This window comes from Musca domestica, unplaced genomic scaffold (genome assembly GCF_030504385.1).
Source record: "Musca domestica strain aabys unplaced genomic scaffold, Musca_domestica.polishedcontigs.V.1.1 8, whole genome shotgun sequence".
Classification (NCBI taxonomy): Eukaryota; Metazoa; Arthropoda; class Insecta; order Diptera; family Muscidae; genus Musca; species Musca domestica.
This window is the reverse complement of record NW_026712409.1, coordinates 2,078,261-2,098,935: the sequence shown is the minus strand read 5'-3', so window position 1 is coordinate 2,098,935 and position 20,675 is coordinate 2,078,261. Positions and strand designations below refer to the sequence as shown.

General features: G+C 38.3%; 2 protein-coding genes across 7 annotated transcripts in view; one reads left to right on the top strand and one right to left on the bottom strand.

Moving 5' to 3' along the window:
* Positions 1–645: 645 nt before the first annotated feature.
* LOC101895175 (TGF-beta receptor type-1) lies at positions 646–10,390 on the top strand. Of its 4 annotated transcripts, XM_020039873.2 has the most exons (9): positions 646–1,141; positions 1,394–1,626; positions 1,863–2,117; positions 3,747–3,861; positions 4,064–4,242; positions 7,827–8,057; positions 8,116–8,349; positions 8,413–8,936; positions 8,996–10,390. In XM_020039873.2, exons 2-9 carry the CDS (start codon positions 1,485–1,487, stop codon positions 9,176–9,178), a joined length of 1,863 nt encoding a protein of 620 aa, XP_019895432.1. In that variant the 5' UTR covers positions 646–1,141; positions 1,394–1,484; the 3' UTR covers positions 9,179–10,390. The 4 variants fall into 4 exon arrangements, with proteins under 4 accessions (XP_019895432.1, XP_011296145.1, XP_005176483.1 ...); XM_011297843.3 differs by having other exon boundaries at positions 646–1,626; XM_005176426.4 differs by lacking the exon at positions 4,064–4,242 and adding an exon at positions 4,769–4,911 and having other exon boundaries at positions 647–1,626.
* A 2,674-nt stretch (positions 10,391–13,064) lies between these two features.
* The window catches only part of LOC101890128 (serine protease filzig), a 32,709-nt gene continuing 25,098 nt past the window's right edge, over positions 13,065–20,675 (bottom strand). For all 3 annotated transcript variants that reach the window (XM_059131060.1, XM_011297842.3, XM_059131061.1), the window contains exons 3-8: positions 15,607–19,122; positions 14,978–15,164; positions 14,732–14,916; positions 14,549–14,664; positions 13,940–14,059; positions 13,065–13,873 (exon numbers count right to left, since the gene is read on the bottom strand). In XM_059131060.1, the coding sequence (XP_058987043.1) occupies positions 13,709–13,873; positions 13,940–14,059; positions 14,549–14,664; positions 14,732–14,916; positions 14,978–15,164; positions 15,607–19,122 (4,289 nt within the window). In that variant the 3' untranslated portion in view covers positions 13,065–13,708. The remainder of the gene's footprint in view (positions 13,874–13,939; positions 14,060–14,548; positions 14,665–14,731; positions 14,917–14,977; positions 15,165–15,606; positions 19,123–20,675) is intronic.

Here is a 20,675-nt window from a genome sequence, read left to right as displayed (position 1 = left end):
AAATCCCAAAAATATTATATTCTTGCAGGTACTGGGACAGATCAATCATTATTGCTCTATTTCAGAACCTGCCAAAAAAAAATCTTCCAATTTTGCAATTTTGTTCGATTTCATAAGGGGAAAATCGGCTATCGTAGTAAAAACTTTTAAATTCTTGTAGTTATTGAACGGACCAAGTAATGGGAGATATTCAGTCATTGTACATTGCAGAAGAATATAGGTAGATGCATCAACGCTTGGGAACATTGATATGTCAAACATTTTAAAATGTTTTTTTCAAAAATCGGTAGATTTCTATATGTTTTCTTATACGGCGTCAATCGGAGGTTATTATAATATGCCTTTTTAAATAATTTTTACAAATTATAATAATTTTTCATTCAAAAATTTCAATTACAAAATTTGTTTGACAGTTCATTGTCCCAGCTGCTGTTTCGATGCGTTTATCTGTATTTTTTCTACCATGGCCATTGTATATGTGGTAATAAAATGCAACGCTGATTTAAATCAATTTGTCATATGTAAACGGTGAGACCAGTTGACATCGGCGGCCTGGAAGAAGACAACGGCTGTCTAAATCGACCGAAAGTCGATAAAAACAATCGATTATTCGGTCTTCCGAATAACCGAGTTTTGTGAAAAAAGAAGTCGATAAATTCGTTTCGACTTACTTACGTCCGTCATGTCGCAGTGTGTGTTAATTCTTTAATATTTTTAACAATTATTATCAAAAATATTTATTTCGAAGCATTTGCAAATATTACAGTGTGAACTTTGTGCAATTTAATAAATATTTGAAAATAAATAGAAGCATAATCACGTGATAATGTGTTAGTGAAAAAGAAAAGAAATTGAAGAGTTCTGGTGGAGAGTGAAAGAGAAGAAAACAAAATGAAAATTGGGGAAACTATAAGATTAGGATTTAATATGGCCAGAAGAGCAACAAACCTACAAACTGTGAATTGAAAATCGAAGTTAACAACGAAAATATTAGCAGTGTGTGAGATTAAAAAAGAAAGAATTCTGAAAAGTTCATAATAAAACACGTTAAGTGTTTGCGGTGGTCGTGTTATCAATGACGTCGTAAGAGCACAGTCCCCCAGCCCCCGAATGGTTTAATAAAACAACAAAAATAATTAGGGTAATAAACAACGGACTCTATAGTGTACCTGCCTAAATGTGGAGATTTTTGGTATAGCCGCAGCAAAAGCAAAGGATGTCAAATAAGATCGGCTGTTGGAGCAAAGCATTTAATTTTTTGTTTTCCTAGTGGTTTTGCTCGTGCCAGTAAAATTATCGCTTGCATTTAAATGATTTTGGTAAAAGAGTGCCCATACCGCTGTACATATTTCGCAGCATTTATGTATTCATCGATATCCTCTCCCGAACATAGGCCACTTAATTTGTTACCCTGAAAAGAAATTAATTTCGAATGCAAATGAAGAGCAAGTGTACTCGACGAAAGAACAAAAACAAACAAGAAAATGAAAGTTATGCCCGTTTTGAAATATAGACAATTTACGAATAATCTCCATACACTCTATTGGAGGCATATGTCGTTTGGCCATACTATGTCCGTCAGCACAACGATATTTTTGTATTTTCTAATAATTCATGTTGCACAAGGTAAGTAAAATGACAATAGATTTTTCATGGCCCAAGTCCAGTTTAAGAGCTTCACTTGTTTCGCACTGCAAATGTGGTATCCCGGTAGGTGTATGGGTTTACTTGATTCTTGCGATAATACCGTGCTAATTCACTTTGGGCCTTCAATTTTCAAACGATCCGAGTGAAGCCAATTAAAATGAACTTGAGGCCAAATCGATACTTGATCTACATTGTAATGTTTTCCTTTTCCACAGTCACTCCCGTTGCTATAAAATCTCCGCCATTGAACTACAACGGCACCTCATCTATAGGATACAACAATCTAAACAGACCTATGGAGTATGCACATGCCTACAACGGGAGTAGTAGTAGTAGTAATAATGGAGGAAATTTAAGAAGATATGTTTCTGGAACCGGTAGACCTTTTGCAGCGATTCGCAATGAGTCAATGCCGCAGTTATTGGTGTCTCCCACATTGGCAACACCAAAACAGATAAGGAATAAATCACGTAAGTCGGTAACCCAAGTTGATTTGTTTTAAATTGAAATTATGCTCGAGTGTTAAATATAGGTCATAACCAACTGTCTCAATAAAGAAAAAGGATGTTTATCCCAGGATAACCAGGGTTTTACCCAGTTGAAGATTTGTTTTAAAATTATGCCAAAAATTTATTGAACGTTAAAATTATGAAAGTATCTCATTTTTTTGGATCACTTGTCTACTTTAACGCACTAAAACCAAAGTCATATGCGAAAAGATATAAAAATCAAAATTACGTAGATCAAATCGAGGTTTTCTTTTCTAAAAGCCACCGAAGAAAACAAAGCAGGTTTTGGAATGGAGCATACACTATCATGGTATAGGTATAGGTATAGGAAATTAAAAAATACAAATTCGTAGAAATGTTGTCTGTAGTAAAAATCGAGAAACGTGTTACTTGTTTTTTTAATTTGCAGAAGTTGCAAAGTTCACTTGCATTTTATTCCAATTAATTTAGAAATGTTCAAAACATTACGTTGCATTGCTTAGAACACCCTAAACAGTGCATTTGCTTTTATGAACATGTAAAGTTTTTTTGGAACGAGATCTGTGTTATGGTAGTTGTTTTTGTAGCAGCTCAACAACAAATATTATGAAACATATCTCGTTCCAAAAATAACATGATATTTGAATAACAGGATAGTGGATTTAGGCATTTCCGTCTGTCACTCTTGGCACATCGTGATATTTCTTTAAACTAATATCGTTTCAATGAAGGGAAATTTTGGTCCACTCTTTCTTGTACTTATATTCTTATCAATACAGAAATTGCTACATTCGCTCGGTTGGAAACGAGTGATGATTAGCGCTTTGATGTATTGATACTTCTAACTTTTTTCTTGCTTAACTGTTGTTCAGCTTTGTGGAGGGGTTTTAAAATTTTAAAATAACCATAAACTTCGCATAGCCCAAAATGTATGGCTCACGTAGATCAGGTATGAAAATATCTAGCTGACAACCACAAAAGTTCAAATTTTCTAAAACTTATATCACATAAAATGCGTACGGAGTATGCATTTTTTACAACATAATTGATCTGTTGCAGAACCTGCAAGAATTCTGCAATTTTCTTCGATATATTAAATGGAAATCGGTTATCGTTGTACAAATTTGTACATTCTTGCCCTTTTGGAACAGACCAAATAATTATATGACGCTTAAGTAACTTGAGTAAATGGACAATATCGATAAATTACCCACAAACGACCAACATTGCGAATTATAGTTGCTCTCATAAAATGTGAAATCAATTCAGAATTTTCTTCGAAATGCGTGTGTATTTCGATCTACCCTCTTATAAAGCAAACAGAGTCTATAGTTAAGTCCGATCTTAGCACATGTATGTGTGTTATGTATCGCGCAGTAAATTGCCTAATACTTTTTATCTGATTTCTTTTAGATTTTTATATTCTTCTTTGAGGTTGTCGATATTTTGGTTTCCACTTCGCACATGTTAGGGTTTGACTTCTCTACTCCATCGGTACATATTCGGGGATAATTATCCAATTGATTAATATATTTTAAACTGTAGACACATATACATTTTGCGTTAAAAGCACTACTAACTTATAATACTTGATTTTTCTTTTTGTACCAGGTCCATTGAAATGTCATTGCGACATTTGCAAAGACAGCAACTATATATGTGAGACATATGGTTTTTGCTTCACATCAGTGGAGAAGAAAGATGGAAACACAATATTCAGTTACAGGTAAGTTGGGTTTTTTTCAATGCACCACGTAGCTACGTATTTAAATTAGCATTTTATTTTAAGAATATTTCTATTAATTTTATTAATAATAATTTTTTATGACAACACTACGACTTGCAATCAAACATATATATATGCGTTTGTCAACTGCAACATTATTGCCCTCATATTTACCGATCGGTCATTCGGTATATGTCTGTAGATGCCTTCAGAAGTCGCAAACCTATCCCCCAAGTCGATTTATCTGGTGTAATGATGGCCGACATGGTGGTGATGATGGGCCAAAAGCCAGGCACGTTGATAGCTATGGTCACGCATGTTGCAAGAACTCTGACCTTTGCAATTTGCGATTATCGCCCATTTTGAAAGATTACAAAAAAGGTGGGCAGCAACTTATCTGAAACGAAACCAACGGTTTTAACACAAGCCACAGCTTTCAAATTGTTACATACATTTGTTCATTGCTCCCCAATCTAATCTTGTTATGCAATTCTCTCGCGTCCCAAATAAGTTGTGCGTTTCAAATCTTTACTATCCCAAATTGCGCGAGAGAAGAAACTACTAAAATAGCCCTACTTCCCACTTTTTCCAGCAGCTAAGATGGCTTTAGCATTTTGTCTTATTTTCTTTCTGTTTTATTTGTTTTTTATTTGAATTTGTATATATGTATTTTTGAAAAAAAAAAGAAAAAAAATAGAGAATTGTTTTAAGTTACATTAAGTGAAGTACTAACTACTCTTCGCTTAATAGAAGCGATGCAAAAAAGAATTGTTTTTAGGATGTATTCTAAGTACAATGATTAAATTTCTAACCAATTGTTTGCTCTTGTGTTCTTCTTTTTTAACGTTTTTAATTAACCATGTTCGTCCACACGTTTTTGAATGCTCTTCATTATTGTAATTGTTAGCTGCCTTGATAAAACATACGATCTCCAGCGGGAGCCGTTTGAATGTTTGACCAGTAAACCGAAACAACATGTCTATGTAGTTCAGTGTTGCCATGATGATTTCTGCAACAAAAACGAACTCTTAAAACTGAAATTCTCCGAAGGTACTTTCAAAACAAAAAGCATATTCAGATTGCCTACAATACAAGTATAATACTTCCACTTATTCTTCACCTTTACCAACCACTATTGCTAATTTTATTTATTTTGCTAGTCTGCATTAATTTGTTTAACTAGACTCTTTAGTAGTGGTACTTGCCTATGTTAAACCTATGAATTATATGTCTAATAAAAAGTATGGGCGTATGAGCAAATAAAAAGAATACACAGGTCTAAATCCCGTGAATGCAACCACATAAATGCTTCCTTCCTTTCAATCCCCCGATCAGATCAAACAAAATAAAAACAAAAACTATTTTTATTTTTTTGCATTGCTAATTACATATTGAAGTAATGGTGCCGGATGTTGTGAATGCCTTTCCTTTTCTTAACAATTGAACATATAAATATACATAGACCTTTCTCTTCCACATCCTTTGTATGTTAAATGCCTTCTTGTTACTTTTCCCCCTTCTCTGAAACACTCATACACAACACAATCACACATTACAAACTGCACACAGCAAACCAAAACTACCGAAATAATATAAAACAAAACACGTATCTATCATCATATATATATATAAATGCGGTTAGTGATAGTCTTGAAGTGTGTCCTCATAACTAAATGAAAAATGACTAATTCTTATGGAAATATTTGTTATCCATCTATACGAAATAACATCCAATTTCGTTTTCCCTTATTTCGAAACTAGTTTTATAACTGCCGCTTTTAACAAATGCACTGCTCGCTCTCTTTCTTTTCCTAATACAATTGACAACTTAGTCGTATTCTAGTTAAAAATATAATTTTTTTATTTCCTTTAATGAAAATTTACAACTTTGTTATTATTAAGGTTTTGAATTGTAGATCGGCCTATTTTCAATCATGTTTGGATAGAAACATTGTGAAAGAGACCTTGGTGGCATTCCAAGAGGAATTTCTTTTCATGAATTAAAGATAATATTTACTTGAGAGCATTATTGGAACATTAACAGTTGTATGGGTACAGCATTTGCCACTCTGGTGTAGTCGAATTGCTTTCAATTGACAATCGTGTTACACTATTAATTTTGAACGTGAAATGTAAAAGGGTATTATCCCCATTTACTTGGAATACTTCAAATGCTCGTATACAAGTGTCCACCACATAGGGAGTCACATAAGAAGGACGGAGAATAATTGTAAAATACCATATTAAATATTACATTTCAGCTTTTTCAGCTGAAGAGCAAGCAAATTACATTTACTGACCGTTTTTAATATTCATATTCTTAAAGTTGGGCTACCTAGTTTGCTAAGACAACAACTCTGACAACATCAACATGAACCAAATACTCTTATTGCATTTATCGACTTTTGTTTTGCACCTTCAATTAGATGCTTTCCTGTAGAATACCACTTACCGCCTGATAACCCGGCCTGGTGTCACGTAAACACCTCTGAGTCCTCTATACAATGTTGTGAAGAAGATTTCTGTAATACAATAAAAAATGATGCTGGTACACTGGCAGGTGAGACCGAAAATAACCAAATCTAGAATTAGAAAAAAAAAAAAAAACAAAAACTTTGTATGAAAATCATCATTTGATATCAGAAATAAATAGATATGGAAATCGAGTAAAACAACAGATGTTCAGCACCCTCATTATCATTTCTTTTGCGCCCATTCATCGTATTTGAAATTCAAAAGCGAACATACCATTAATGTTTAAGTATCACAGTATCCGGAATTATAAATATCACCTCCACTCTGTATCATTGGCAATAAGGAGGAGGACGTCAGCTCGTTCTTGTTTTGTCGACAATTGCTTACTATATTTACGTGCGTCATCTTTGCTACGTCAACCTTGGTCCGGTCCATTAATATTGTGTGGGTTTTTTGTGTAACGTCCATTTTATTTGTATCATATCCTCTATATTGTTTCGTAATGTTGCGTACGTTTTGTGGGAAAAGTTCGTTGGTTGGGTGGTCCTTCATTAATGAGCAAGTTCCAATTGCAAAGTCCTCGCTATTGTGGGTTCTGTTTGTCTTGGATGTGTTTTTTTTTTTATCATTTATCTCACCCGTATGTACCTATTTGTGCACCATTCTTTTAGAAGTCAAGTCAGGTTTTAGGTAAGGCCTCTTGGGGGTTAAGCTTAAGGTGTAAATTCTGCAACTGTAAAACGACAAGATGTGTTTTATCTGTGGATTATTTCTGCAAGAACACCCAGCCCCATCCACACACACACACACGAGGAGAAATGAAGTCGTAGCTTTCATTTTGGCTCAGAACTTTTGCAGTTAGCAAAATATGGAATGTTAAATGGATGTGAGCGTTTGTAATCCTGTAAATATGTACATAAACTTGTGAATGCCAGCATAACAAACATCTATGTTCTCTATGTAAATAATTGACTCCAGTGTGTTTTCAACGCTTGAAAAATATGACGTCCAAATTTAAAATATTGCCGCAAACTAATTGATGTTTTAATATATGTATTACACTCTGGTCCCACACCTATGCTAAGATAAGTACTAATACACATTATGTTCCCCAATACATGGCATGTACAGTTTGGCTTTTAATTTGTTGCACTCTGGCCTTATCTTTATACCTAGTTGAGAATATACTAATACCCCAAGCACACATTTTGCACCTACGTACGTTCCATGCACACCTACAACCCCGCCTACATTTGCGTACATTTTTCTGTGACTAAATTTTTTGTGGAATGTAAAAATAATAACCGCATGTCCTAACTTGTAACTTTGGCTTTTGCTTTTGTTTGTTTTTGGTTCAGTAATTGTGGTGGCTTTAAGTAAAATGCAAAATTAATAAATAAATGTTATAAAACACGCACACACACACACACGCTTAAACAAAGTGCCCATTTTTTGTAATAATTTGTGCCGAAATGTTATGACACATTTAGATTTTCCGCCGGAGGAGACCATCAACTCTTGGGTGCTGGTCGCCATCATATTCGGGGCGACACTATTTGCCTGCCTGTTGGTATTTGTATCTTGGTGTTTTTATCAAAAACGTAAACAGGGTACGAGTCGCGCGCGTCCCTTTGCCCCCGAGGACTCAGTGTATGATCCAATCTTAAATGGTAACACATTGCAGGACATTATAGAAATGACAACGTCCGGGTCTGGCTCAGGTTTGTACTTAAATGAAACCCCTCCCCTGCCACACATAATGCTATTCTTTATTCTTAGCCGGTCTGCCACTGTTGGTGCAGCGCTCTATTGCACGCCAAATACAGTTGTGCCATGTAATCGGCAAAGGACGCTTCGGGGAAGTTTGGCGCGGTCGTTGGCGCGGCGAAAATGTGGCTGTGAAGATATTTTCCAGTCGGGAGGAGTGCTCTTGGTTCCGTGAAGCGGAAATATATCAGACTGTCATGTTGCGCCACGAAAACATATTGGGTTTCATAGCAGCCGACAACAAAGGTGAGCTTGCTGTATTCCTCTGAGTTGATGAGTTACATCCATTTTTCTTTATTATCACATCAGACAATGGCACATGGACCCAGCTGTGGCTAGTCACGGATTACCACGAGAATGGTTCACTCTTCGATTATTTAACGTCGCATACGGTCGATACCAAAACTATGCTTAGCATGGCACTGTCCATTGCCACGGGATTGGCCCACCTTCATATGGACATTGTGGGTACACGTGGCAAACCAGCTATTGCCCATCGAGATCTAAAATCCAAAAATATTCTGGTTAAATCGAATCTAACCTGTGCCATTGCCGATTTGGGCCTGGCTGTGAGGCATGTCGAGAAGAACGACTCCGTGGACATACCTTCGACTCATCGTGTCGGTACAAAGCGTTATATGGCACCAGAGGTATTGGACGAGAGCATGAATGCTCAACACTTCGACTCGTACAAGAGAGCCGATGTCTACGCCTTCGGGTTGATCCTGTGGGAGATTGCTCGTCGTTGTAACATAGGCATGATTTACGATGAATATCAGTTACCTTATTACGATGTAGTGCAGCCGGACCCCACCATAGAGGAAATGAAAAAGGTAGGACTTTCCATTGCGTATGTCTATTTAATACTTTGACTACGTGTTTTCAATTGCAGGTCGTTTGTATAGACAAGATGCGTCCCAATATTCCGAATCGTTGGCATGCCTCCGATGTGTTACACAGCATGGCCAAAGTTATGAAGGAGTGTTGGTATGCTAATCCTGTGGCCCGTCTCACAGCTCTCCGAATAAAAAAGACTTTGTCCAATATTAGGGTTGAAGAGAAGGTTAAAAACTGATTATACACAAAGGAATACAATACCATTCCCATTCCCAACCAATTTGACTTTATATAATGAAATTTGTTTTCAATTAGTCAGCAGCCCAATCTTCAAGATTTGTAAAATCTTATTGCCGCGCTTCACCCAGTGACGAAGAATGTCGTTGTGCCCAATACAACAGGAATTGACAGACTTCTTAAAATACTTTGAATAATTTCAACTGCACTATGTAAAGACAACGACAACGTGCTCATGACGTGCCCAGTTCGCGGTTGCTCCTGGAACTCCAGTGTTTGCCCATCCGCCTGACTTTTCCGATCAAATTGACTGTAAACTTTTTTTTTGGACATTTTAAATGTTTCCATTATGGTTAATATAATGTAGGCATTTAAGGCAGCTACTTTTAAGGTAACAAGTCGTTCAGGAACGACTATAAGTAAATAAATATTAAGAAAGGAAAGAATGTAAAATATTTCTGCTGATAAAAAAGACAAATTCGACGTTGCTAGTGTAAGTTAAATGTACCTAATAACTATTTATGTTTGTATGTATGTATCTATACTTAGTACATTGCACAGAGGAGCTGAAATTTCTTTAAATTCTTTCCATTTGCCCATTTTTAGAGATCATTTCAAATTAAGTGTACCCATGAAACCAAAGAATCAAATTGGACATCACACCACATGTACCCTCTAGCCCCAATTGTAGTGCAATGCGCCAGGGCCATAGTACCAACAAGATCTTGTTCCTTTGTATTATAACACTTCAGATGTTGTGTTTCGATTTTTATCCTGTAAATAAATCCTGGAAGAAATTGTGTATACCTTCGTTCATTTCTAGATTTAAGGTTTAATGTAATGTATGAAACTGTTATGCGACAACAACTGAATTGTAAATATATATTTTATAAAATAGGCATACTATTTATGCATAAGTACTAATTGTGAAAGTCTTTTATAAGAGGATAGATATTTTTGAATATTCACAGGTCCTTCATTTGGCTTGCGGCCATATATTGTTTCGTTTTGTTACATTTTGTACATTTCCCGTTGTTTTAAGCTTCGACGACATACACATTTTCCTATTTTACACTCACTCATACCCATCTAGTTTAGTTTATATGTATATGCGTAGCCTACAGATTCATGTGTTGTTTTTTTGCAAAATTATTCATGAAAAGCGGATTTGTTTTGATTTGAACAAAAATATATACAAAGATGTACTGACTTATTTATTACTGTAGTACCTTTTCCTTTATTGCTGAGTTTTTGTTTTCGTTTACTCCTCTACTACCTACACTCACACCTACACCCATAGTTCGGGCTCAGAACACAACAGAAGACTGCCATAAACTAAGTTTTCAATTCTGGTTAATTTTCCTCTTTAATTTCATTTTCAATGTGTGTAGCATAACTATTTAACAAATAGGAACATATATCAATAGCAGGCATTAACGATTTCTGCTAAATTACAAATACAACATAATAACAACAACAACAACAAGATACAATCTACGTCTTTGTTCATTTTGTAACATATTCAATGAAAGAGTATAGTTTTTTAAAATAAAACATTTTATTTATAAACCAACAATGCTTTGTGCTTTATTTGACACGTAGGTCGAAAAAATAATTCATTTATGTAATGACATGGTTTTTCTTCGAGTGGAAGGTTCCGGAGCGAAGTCCCAGTAAATACAAGTAATTTCGATATTTAATACTGAGCAACGTAGTGGCGTTTGCATACTCTCAGGCACATGGCTATAGAGGGTATATATCATTGAATACGAGCAAAACGTATCTTATGGAAAATACGGTTTTAGATCCAAACTCTCTTTGGACGAGATCCGTTTCAAAACATTTTGAGTTGATCTAACGGTGTTCATCCGTCGTTCGGGTAGGTGCGCACTATAACTCTTGAAATGAGTATCCGATTTCATCTCAACTTCGTACATCGTAAATTAGCTAACTTAAACCGAGTTCAGAAATGGACAATATCGGCGCTATTCTTCTGGCACCTCTCCCACAAAAGGTAACAATTTTCAAAGAAAATAATTTACTTCATATAAAGAGAAAAGTTTATCTCATTGTCCTCAAATCTCGCAATTTTTCTAGACAAGACAAGATCTGATTTGAAGAATACAAAGAACGAACCACTCCTTCTCGTACTTCGCGCATAACGGGTCAACATTTTGAATAACCATGACGCTCATAAAATGCAAAATGAGCGTTCGATTCTTTTCAGTTCTACCAACACAGGATCTAGTGTGGATGAATTATTTTATAACATGCAAAAAATCAGCGATTTTTTGTGTATCCAATATTTTATCTCGATCCACTTCCTTCAAGTACCTCTTCCAAAAAAGGTTAAAATTAAAATTAAAAATTGAAATCAAGTGTGCGTCTTCCTTTAAACTTTTTACGTGGTAACATTTATACCAGACATAGACCAAATGGGAAATTGGACCACTCCGTTGGCATGTTCCTTATAAAGGGTCAACTCTTTGAATAATTATTACGCGCGTCAAAATTTATTAAAATATGCGTGTGAGAATGTACATCAGTCGTAAAAATCGACTAATACTTTTTATACTTTTTTGTGCCAAATCCGTTTCGGGACATTTGGAGTCGATCTAGTGGTGTCCGTCTGTCTGTCTGCGCACGATAACTCTTGTAATATTATTATCAAAATTAGATCGAGCTCAGAGATGGACAATATCGGTCCACTCCTTCTGGTATCTCCCCCACAAAATGTCAAGATTTTCGAAGAAAATAATTTACTGCATAGAAAGAGAAAGTATAATCCGATTTTGTTCCAATTTTGCAAATCGTAATATTAGCATCAGCGCTAGGTCAGGTGCCAAAATGGACAATATCGGTTCGTCCGCTCCATCAAGTATCTTCCATAGAAAGGGTTAAAATTTGGAATAATTATAACTTTTATAAAATGTGAGGAAAGTGTCCGATTGTCTTCAAATTACACACATCACATTGTCTTCAAATTATTAATCAAATGTCTGGTGTGAAGAGGGAATATATCGGTCCATTCTTTCTGGTACCTCCCCCACAGAGGGTCAATATTTTGAATATTCATGAAGCTCACAAAACACAAAATTAACATTCGATTCCATTCAGACTTGGCACATCTCCATATTTCCATAAACACAAGATCTATTACAAAGATGGTAGAGATCGGACCATTCCTTCTGGTACCTTCCCTGACAGATTTTGAAAAACAAAACGCTCAAAAAATGCGAAATAAGCATCCAACTCTCTTCAAATTTCACAAATCCAAATATTTTTGCTAACGCAAGATCTGCCAACTCACAAAGGGTCACAATTTCCTATACTTATATCTGTCATAACTTGCGAAACAAGTCGGCGATTCTTTACAACTTGCTATATCTAAATATTTCTTTTAACCAGAAATCTGATATGAATATGTATTTTATCGAAATTTATGATTTCGCATAAAATTGGATATAAAAGTTCGATTTCCTTCAAATTTCGCACATACCAATATTTGTATCTGTATTAGATGAAGTATGAAAATGGAATACTTCGGTCCGTTATAACTGTTACCTCGCGCGTATTTCCACATTTTCCGAAAATTTGCATATATCTTATATAAAGTATAGGAAGTAGTCGATATAGCCCTATTAATATTGGTCAACTGCTTCGGAACCTCTTATAAAGATTTTGAATAATCATAACTCAAGGCTGGGGGCGTACTGACTAAATATTTTACTTGCTAATTTATTAGCCTTTAGGTATTCAACCATTGTTACCAATATTATGGAACTGTTAATTGTTTTTTACATGTGTTGTTTCTTACCTCTCCATTTCGAAATTATCGAGTGTATAGAATGTTGAATAGTTGAAAATATTTTGTTGTTTTTCTTTTATACAATTTGTTTTTATTTAATCTTGTTTCTAAATGGGGTTTCTTTCATATTTCATAATATTATCATATGTAATGATAAAATGTGCGACATATAGGTCGTATGCTGTCGTGATTTGATGTTTTTGTTGATCTCCAAATTCTGCTAAACACATACGAGATTATATATCACATGGGGATGTAATGATAAATGCCTTATTGAATCAACTAAAATAAATTAACTATGCTATAAACAATAATTTAACTAATGTAATAAATAAACTGCTGTCGGCGTCGTCAGTCTGGTTGTCCGTTCGAAAATAAATAGACAAATTTAATAAATAAAAGTATAAATAAATAAGTTAATTAAATAATAATAAATAAATAAATAAATACATGCACTATGCAAACTGCTTCAGATTTGCACACAAATAAATGTGGACTACTTATATACTAAATACGACGAGTACGGAGATGCCTTTCAGGTTACACAGAGGCCCCATTTATTGATCAATGAATTCCTCATTCATTGCAAACCAAACACCTTAAAAAGTAATCGTTGTTTTGTTTTCGTTGTTGGATTTTGCATATGGACAGGATGATGCGATGCTTTGTGTGTGCGAAGAGGGAAGGATGCGGAAATAGGGCTTTGGATTTGCGTTCAAACTCTTATTTCACTCCAGTTATACTTCTCAACCAGGGTTTGTAGAATGTGGTGCGCATATAGACACCGGGAAGATAGGGTGCAGCACATTTAATGCCATGCGAAACCGTGCCGGCCAATTCATAACGGCCATCGGGACGTTGCAATACCAATGGACCGCCACTGTCACCCTGAAAGATTAGAAGGAATTCCCGATTATAATTTCAATGTATCGTCGATTCGATTTGATTGCTTACTTCACATGAATCCTTTAAGCCGGTGGCATAGCCAGCGCACAGGAACGAGTTCAGAATTTTCTTATTATGTCCGCCTGTATTAAACATTTCTTGACACACGCTGTTCTCTATAACGGGTACCTGGAAGACACAATAAGCATATTAGTAGATTCAGTACAGTGTAAAAAGCTACATTTATATCAGTGGGGAGCATGTAACGGCAATGTTTTAATATTATTTGAGGACCGAAATGGCTGTAATATAGCATTTCGGATTCCCCTTGCAAAATACTAGATGTATAGGTCCTCTTTTCCGCGTAGCCATTTTCACTGAAATTTTCTGTTTCCAAAGATTTAACTCGAATATTGAAACACTTTACTCTTGTTTTGCAATGTTTTCTTTTACGTAGTTGTGGAGTTAGTCATTTGAAATATGTTGTGCCATGTTTGAAACCCAAAAGTACCACACAGTAGGCTTTTTGTTTGAAACAATATATACCCTTCGTTCCTTTTTACGTACGTACGTCGAATTTAACATGGTATTATGGACGCACTTAAATTTTGCGTGGGTAAATTCGTACGCATACGCAATGAGTTTGGTAGGGCCCTGAAACATACAAAATGTACTTACTTGAACTTCCTGCAGAACTGAGGGTACACCACCGCCATATTTCAAGCGACCCCAACCCGTTACGGTGGCCATGCGACCGGTGAAATCAGCATTATCGGGAGGCATACAAATTGGCACTGTAATTTGTTAGGGGAAATAATTATTTGATCTGTCGGGCCATAGAAAGAACTGCTTCCAAATTACCTATATGGGTATCGAATTGCACCGGACTCTCCAGTTCCAACAGGGCGATGTCATTCTCAAATGTGGCTGGATCGTACTGACGGTGAACTATTACTCGCTTGACATTTTTCGTGACGGCTCGCTTGCTCTCCAAGTCTCCAGAGATGTCGAATTCTCCCATGACCGCAACTAAGGAAGCTAAGAAACTGCAGATGGAAGGTCAGAATATGTGGGCAACGGAGCCTCTAATGCAAACTATCGACTTACCCGGGTTGGCAATGGGCGGCTGTTATTACATAACGATTGGTAATGAGGACTCCACCACACTTGTTTTTGGTGAATAGCCCCAGCCAGGTCGATTCTCTGACCAGAACTTGCCAGGGATAAGCTCCGAATGTGGCGCCCTTACCACCGACAATTCTGCCGGACTTGATGTGTGGTCGGACTCCGCATTCTGTTGATGTGGAGTGAAATGTTTTAGGTTTTAGGAGAAAGGGAAAGTATAGTAAGAACCAAGATGTGATTTTAAATTAAGTGCGTGTGTAGGTGTGCGGGTGGGTGTGTGCGGGGATGGTTGGAAAAGTGTGTGTGCGTGTATGTGCTTTGTGTGCGTGTGGCGATTAGAACGAATTCAGATTAGTAATTGTTAGTATTTGAGTATGGAAACAGGGGAAGGAGAAGGAAGAGGTTGTGGGTCGGAGGATGGGGTTTTCACAGAATTGCTACCAGGTGGCTCAATAGACGTACTGTACGCATTTGGGTACATTTTGCCAGAGTGAGGAATGAGGACAATGAGTGAGTAATGAATTAAGAAGAAAAGAAATTTCTATTGTTCGGATCTGTCCATCTTGTTCAATAATAAATATGGTTTGTTTTCTATTTCATTGCAGACTTACGTATTTTACGACCTCCGACACCTGGTCCCGACTGGGCATCATCTTCCTCGGGTATTTCGTTGTCGCTGGGATTGACGTCTTCCTCATCTTCCTCGTCGACGATTTCATCCTCCAGCGGTGCCTTGGTAGTGGTAGTCGCCTTGCGCACCGGCTTCCTTGTTGTGGGCTTGCGGGTGGTGGTAGTGGTACGCCTTACCACAGGCTTTTTCGTGGTTACCTCGGGTTTCCTTGTGGTTGCCGTCTTCTTAACGGGAGCCTTGGTAGTTGCTGGCTTCTTGGTTGTGACTTTCGTCTTAACGGTGGTTGCTTTAACGGGTTTACGCGTGGCTGGTTTCTTGGTAACCGTTGACGCTGTTGGGGACGACGCTTGGTAGGTGAGGACGGGCGCTGTGTTGTTGCTCTCGTCAATTATATCTGCCAGAGCCTCAAAGTTGCCTTGCAGCGACTCGACGATTTTGTGGACCAAGGTGTTCATTTTGTTCTTCAGAATTGTGTCTTCGACAAAGGCTGGCGTCGAAAGTTCCAAGTCGCTGGTCACAGCACTGGATGCAGCCGACATATTGAGGTTGGGATTTCTGACAGGTGGGAAGTTGACAAAGTCATTGGGCGATGTATATGTCTCTTCCTCAATTGCGGCACCCACCTTCTCCCCGGGGACGGGGAAAGCAGGGTATGTGGGCGTTGGTCCATAATAGCCAGGGAAGGCGGGCTTGTCATCTGAGGGCGGGGGATAGACATTTTCGGTGGATGATTGTATGAAAACGCTTGACAAGGGCTGAGGGGGTTGGGCGTGGTCGGGTGTGCCGTAATAGCCGGGATCATCAAAGTCGTTCGAGTTGACCGTTGTAAGGCCCACATACTCTGCACCAGCTCCAGCATTTTCTACGGCTCCAGGTTGTCTCGTGACCTGATGATTGCTGAGATACGATGTGCTGGAATAATCGGCTAATGGTGTAGTCGGAGTGGTATATTGGAAGACAGGATAATGGCTGCTGGCCACAGTGTTCAGCTTGCTGGGCTTGGGTGTTATGAGCACAGTTGGCGAAGGGGGTCTCTGTGTTATTGGTTTTTGAACGAAGGCGGGTTTCTTGTGCGTATTGTATTGAGGTTGAGGTCTGAGGATGGGCACAGGACTATCGGCAACAGAATTGTCGTACAGTGGCGATTCCTGAGTGTTGGCAGCAGCAGCAGAGGCCAAGCTCTCGGCCGTGCTGTGAACAAATGAGTCCAGTTTGTCGTCTGTTGCAATGACTTGATGTTGGCCATCGTAGCCAAAGTCCAATGTGGAGGTGGGTCGCGGTGACGTTGGTCCTGTCACATAGCTTGTGGAGACCGGCTTGGAGGTGTGTTTCTTTGTCGGCTTACGGGTGACAATAGGCTTAGGTGACGATTCTGCGGTGTAGGTGTTTTCTTGATAGTAGCTATTTTTGTTGTTGTTGGTGTTGGCGATGGATGAAGGATTATAGTTCTGATTGTTTTGTGGTTTGGCTTCGACTGGTTTTCTTATGGGCTTCTGTGTTGTGACTGCAGGCTGTTTATCCTGGTAGTAGTTGTTGGATGGTGGACCGTAATTTTGGTTGCTTGGCTGCTGATATTGGGGCTCTGGGGCCTTTGTCTCGACAGGCGTTGTCAGATAGGAGCTGGTGGTGCTGGCGGCTATTCTATTGATGGGCGCCTTGGTAGTTGGTTTCTTGTTTGAGGGTCTCTTGGTCACTAAATTGGGACGGGTTTTGGCCGGTTTCAAAGTCGTGGTGCTCGATTGATACATTGCTGTGGTAAGTTTGTTTGTGGTCATGGTAATCGGCTTGTATTCCACGGAGGAATCAATGTTTCCTTCCACCTTGGTGGTGTGCGAAGAGACGATAACTTCGTGCGGTACCTGCGGCTGGGGTTGTCCATAAGTTTGAGATGTCACGACTCCAATATAAGTAGCCACCGGATGGGGTTTTTTGGTAATGATTTGGCCTTGATATTCTTGCTGTTGCTGTTGTGGCTGCTGCTGTGTTGAGTATGAATTGCTTGCAGCGATTCTATGGTCACTCAAGTTGTCTTCTTCCATGTGCGACATATCGACGGGATAGGCAATGCCCATGGCGGGCATTTTGTTGAAGTCAGAGGTGTGGTGATTGGAAGCCAGCTGGTCATTGTAGTTAGTCTCCGGCATGGTGTGGTCTTCCAAAGTCAATTCGTCCGCATAGTGGCCATTGGTAGTGGTGGTCGTTTTGGTCGTAGAATCTTCGGAGGTCGACGAGCCATACAGCGGGGTGGCCGTTTGCTTTTCGTTGTGCTCAGCCTCAGCTTCGCCCTGGTACAGCGTAGTCTGTTCCTGATTGTAGTCCAGTGCTGGAGCATTTGTGGCATTGACGATTTCATAGGCAAATGTGGAGGATTGCGGACTAATGACGTTGTATGTGGGGCCATGACTGCTGTTGTTCAACTGTTGAATGATGGTCTCAATGGAGTCGACATGCGTTGTGATAGACGACGATGTAGTTGTGGTGGTGTCGTATGAGTTGCTGGCACTTGGTTTCTTTTCGCTGGCATCAGGGGCCGGTACGAAGACTGGCTGAGGACCATAGCCGGTGGAGAATTGCAAATCATTGTCGACTAGAACTGCATCGGCTCCGGGATGAGTTATATCACTGTGGCTGAAGGTTCCTGAGTTATAAAGGGCATCCTTGTGATGTGTTTGGGTATTTCCATTTACGGATACATGTTCTACAGTCTGAGATGACTCTGTGGCCGGGCTTGCGTGGCTCTCCTCAAACGACTCGGACTCCGAGCTCACGTGTTCGGTTAATCTGTTTACAATTTTCGTAGGTATTTCTGTGGTGAACGATAACTGTTGGTTGTCCTCTTCATTCTCCGGCGGTATGGTGTTTAGGGCTTCCATTACAAAATCGTCGTTTTGTGGGGCCTGAGGACTTGCTGATGAGGACATTTTCGAGGGTTCGTTCGTGGGTGGTTCCTGCGATGAATCACTTTGATTCTCGGTACTTGACTGGCCACTGTAGTCGGCTTCGGTACTGGAACTTGCTTGGGAATTTTCCGTGGACGTATCGGCATTGGCTGTACTGCTTGTCAGTTCCAAGGTGTCCTGTAGCAATTGTTGGTCGTTATTGTTTTGATATTCGCCATTAACATTGGCCGAGCCATAGGCATTCTCCTGTGAATGGGCGGAGTTTTCGGCAAAGTTTTCATAGGCCTGGGAAACGATTTTGTTTGTTTCGGTTTCCTGTTGCTGCAGCTTATTCTGTTGATACTGCTGGAAGTAGGCGTTCTGCGCATCATTGATGAGCGTACTTTCGGGCTTTTGTGTCTTCGGTACTTGACAGCAGGCACCGAAAAGGAACCCATCCATACACGCTCCCACCACTTCGCCATTGCGCTGGGCACACTCGTGGTTGAACATACATATCGTTGGTCCGCTGGCCCTGGGATCGGAGCTGGGCAGAGTTTTAGTTGCCCGGCACTGTTTCGGTGTAATGCGATAGCCACCGAAGAGTTTACGGCCTTCTGTAATTGAAAGAGCAACAAAAAAAGACGATTTTGAAATTCATTTGCAGTTGTAACATTTTTAACCTAGTTCTAAGGGAGTTTTTTTCCGTATGTCGATACGAATGTGAATAAGAAAGAAAAGCACCATTCCAAATATGTATTTCAGATTTAAATAAAAATTTTCGCATCAAACATACATACATACACAGGTCCGAACTGTTGTTATTTAATAGGCCAAAGCAAAATCATATACATTTTGAAACAGTATCTCATTCTGGATCAAATGCAACATTTATACAATCTATTTACTCAATAATTAGAATTATTAACCTTGAATGTCTCGGTATTTATTTATTATTTTATTTTTTTTTTTTCTTAAGGCTAACCCAAACCAATAATGTACCCGCACATTTTCTTTCTTTCAAATTAAATTCCACAATTATCCAAAAAGAGAATGTTAAACTGTTTTGAAGCACAGTGCCATCATCATCATCGATCATCAATGTGTTCGGCACGAAGATGGCTCAAATTCAATAATTAACACTTTTTCAGAAGTGAAAATAGAAACTGGGTCACTGGTTCAGTATTTTTTTCGAACAACGTCGGACGTCTAAATGTGTTATTAGAACAAGTAAAAGTTTTTTTTTTTCAGTAAATACAAATATTTCTACAGACATTCATTCATATATCATATCTGCTTGTAAGTCGGCAGCTTCATTGGGACCGTAGGGTTGGGTTGACTATACCCTTTGAAAGAGTCAGTATTTAAAGTGTGTTCACGTTAAACGTGGTGAGTCGTTTTTTAAGTTTGTCATTCCGCTTGTAACTCCTCGAAATATTTATAATAGACCCTATAAAGTGTATAAATAATCTGGATCAGCGTAAAATTCTAAGACGATCCAGCGATGCCCGTCTGTCTGTTGTAATCACTCTATCTTTCGAATGAATTGAGATAGAAGGCTAAAATTTTGCATACATGCAGTTACCAGTAGGCAGTTTAAGTTCGTAAATGGGCCATGTCGAACCACGTTTTCGTATAGCCCCATATAACGGTACCTCTCTATATTCGGTATTTGCATGATTTTAGTGACATTATTTACCGGAATAATTTTAAATTTCGTATTTGAAATTTGTAACGGGTACTACAGGCTATGGCAAAAAAAATTCGTATGCAGGTCCACGTCTCCATATAGCCCCATAAAACGCTACCTCCCGATACTCGCTATTTTCATTATTTTTGCGACATTATTCACCGGAATCATTTCAAATTTCGTATTGGAAGATCTTAATTGGTACTACAGGCTATGACAAAAATATTTGTATGCAGGTCCACGTATCCATATAGCCCCCATGTAACGGTACCTACCGATATTCGGTATTTTTATGATTTTAGCGATATTATTTACCGGAAATATTTCAAATTTCGTATTCGTAATGGGTAATACAGCCTATGACAAACATTTTTGTATGCAGGTCTACGTCTTGGTATAGCCCCCATATAACAGTACCTCCCGATAATCGGTATTTTGATGATTTCAGCAACATTATTCACCGGAATCGTAACAAATTTC

What these genes read in the sequence shown, in the direction of transcription:
- LOC101895175 (XM_020039873.2), top strand. Translation starts at nt 1,485, where the DNA reads ATGAAAGTTATGCCCGTTTTGAAATATAGACAATTTACGAATAATCTC. An exon ending in ACAGATAAGGAATAAATCAC is followed by an intron (nt 2,118 to 3,746) that starts GTAAGTCGGTAA and finishes TTTTTGTACCAG; the next exon opens with GTCCATTGAAATGTCATTGC. An exon ending in CATAGCAGCCGACAACAAAG is followed by an intron (nt 8,350 to 8,412) that starts GTGAGCTTGCTG and finishes TTATCACATCAG; the next exon opens with ACAATGGCACATGGACCCAG.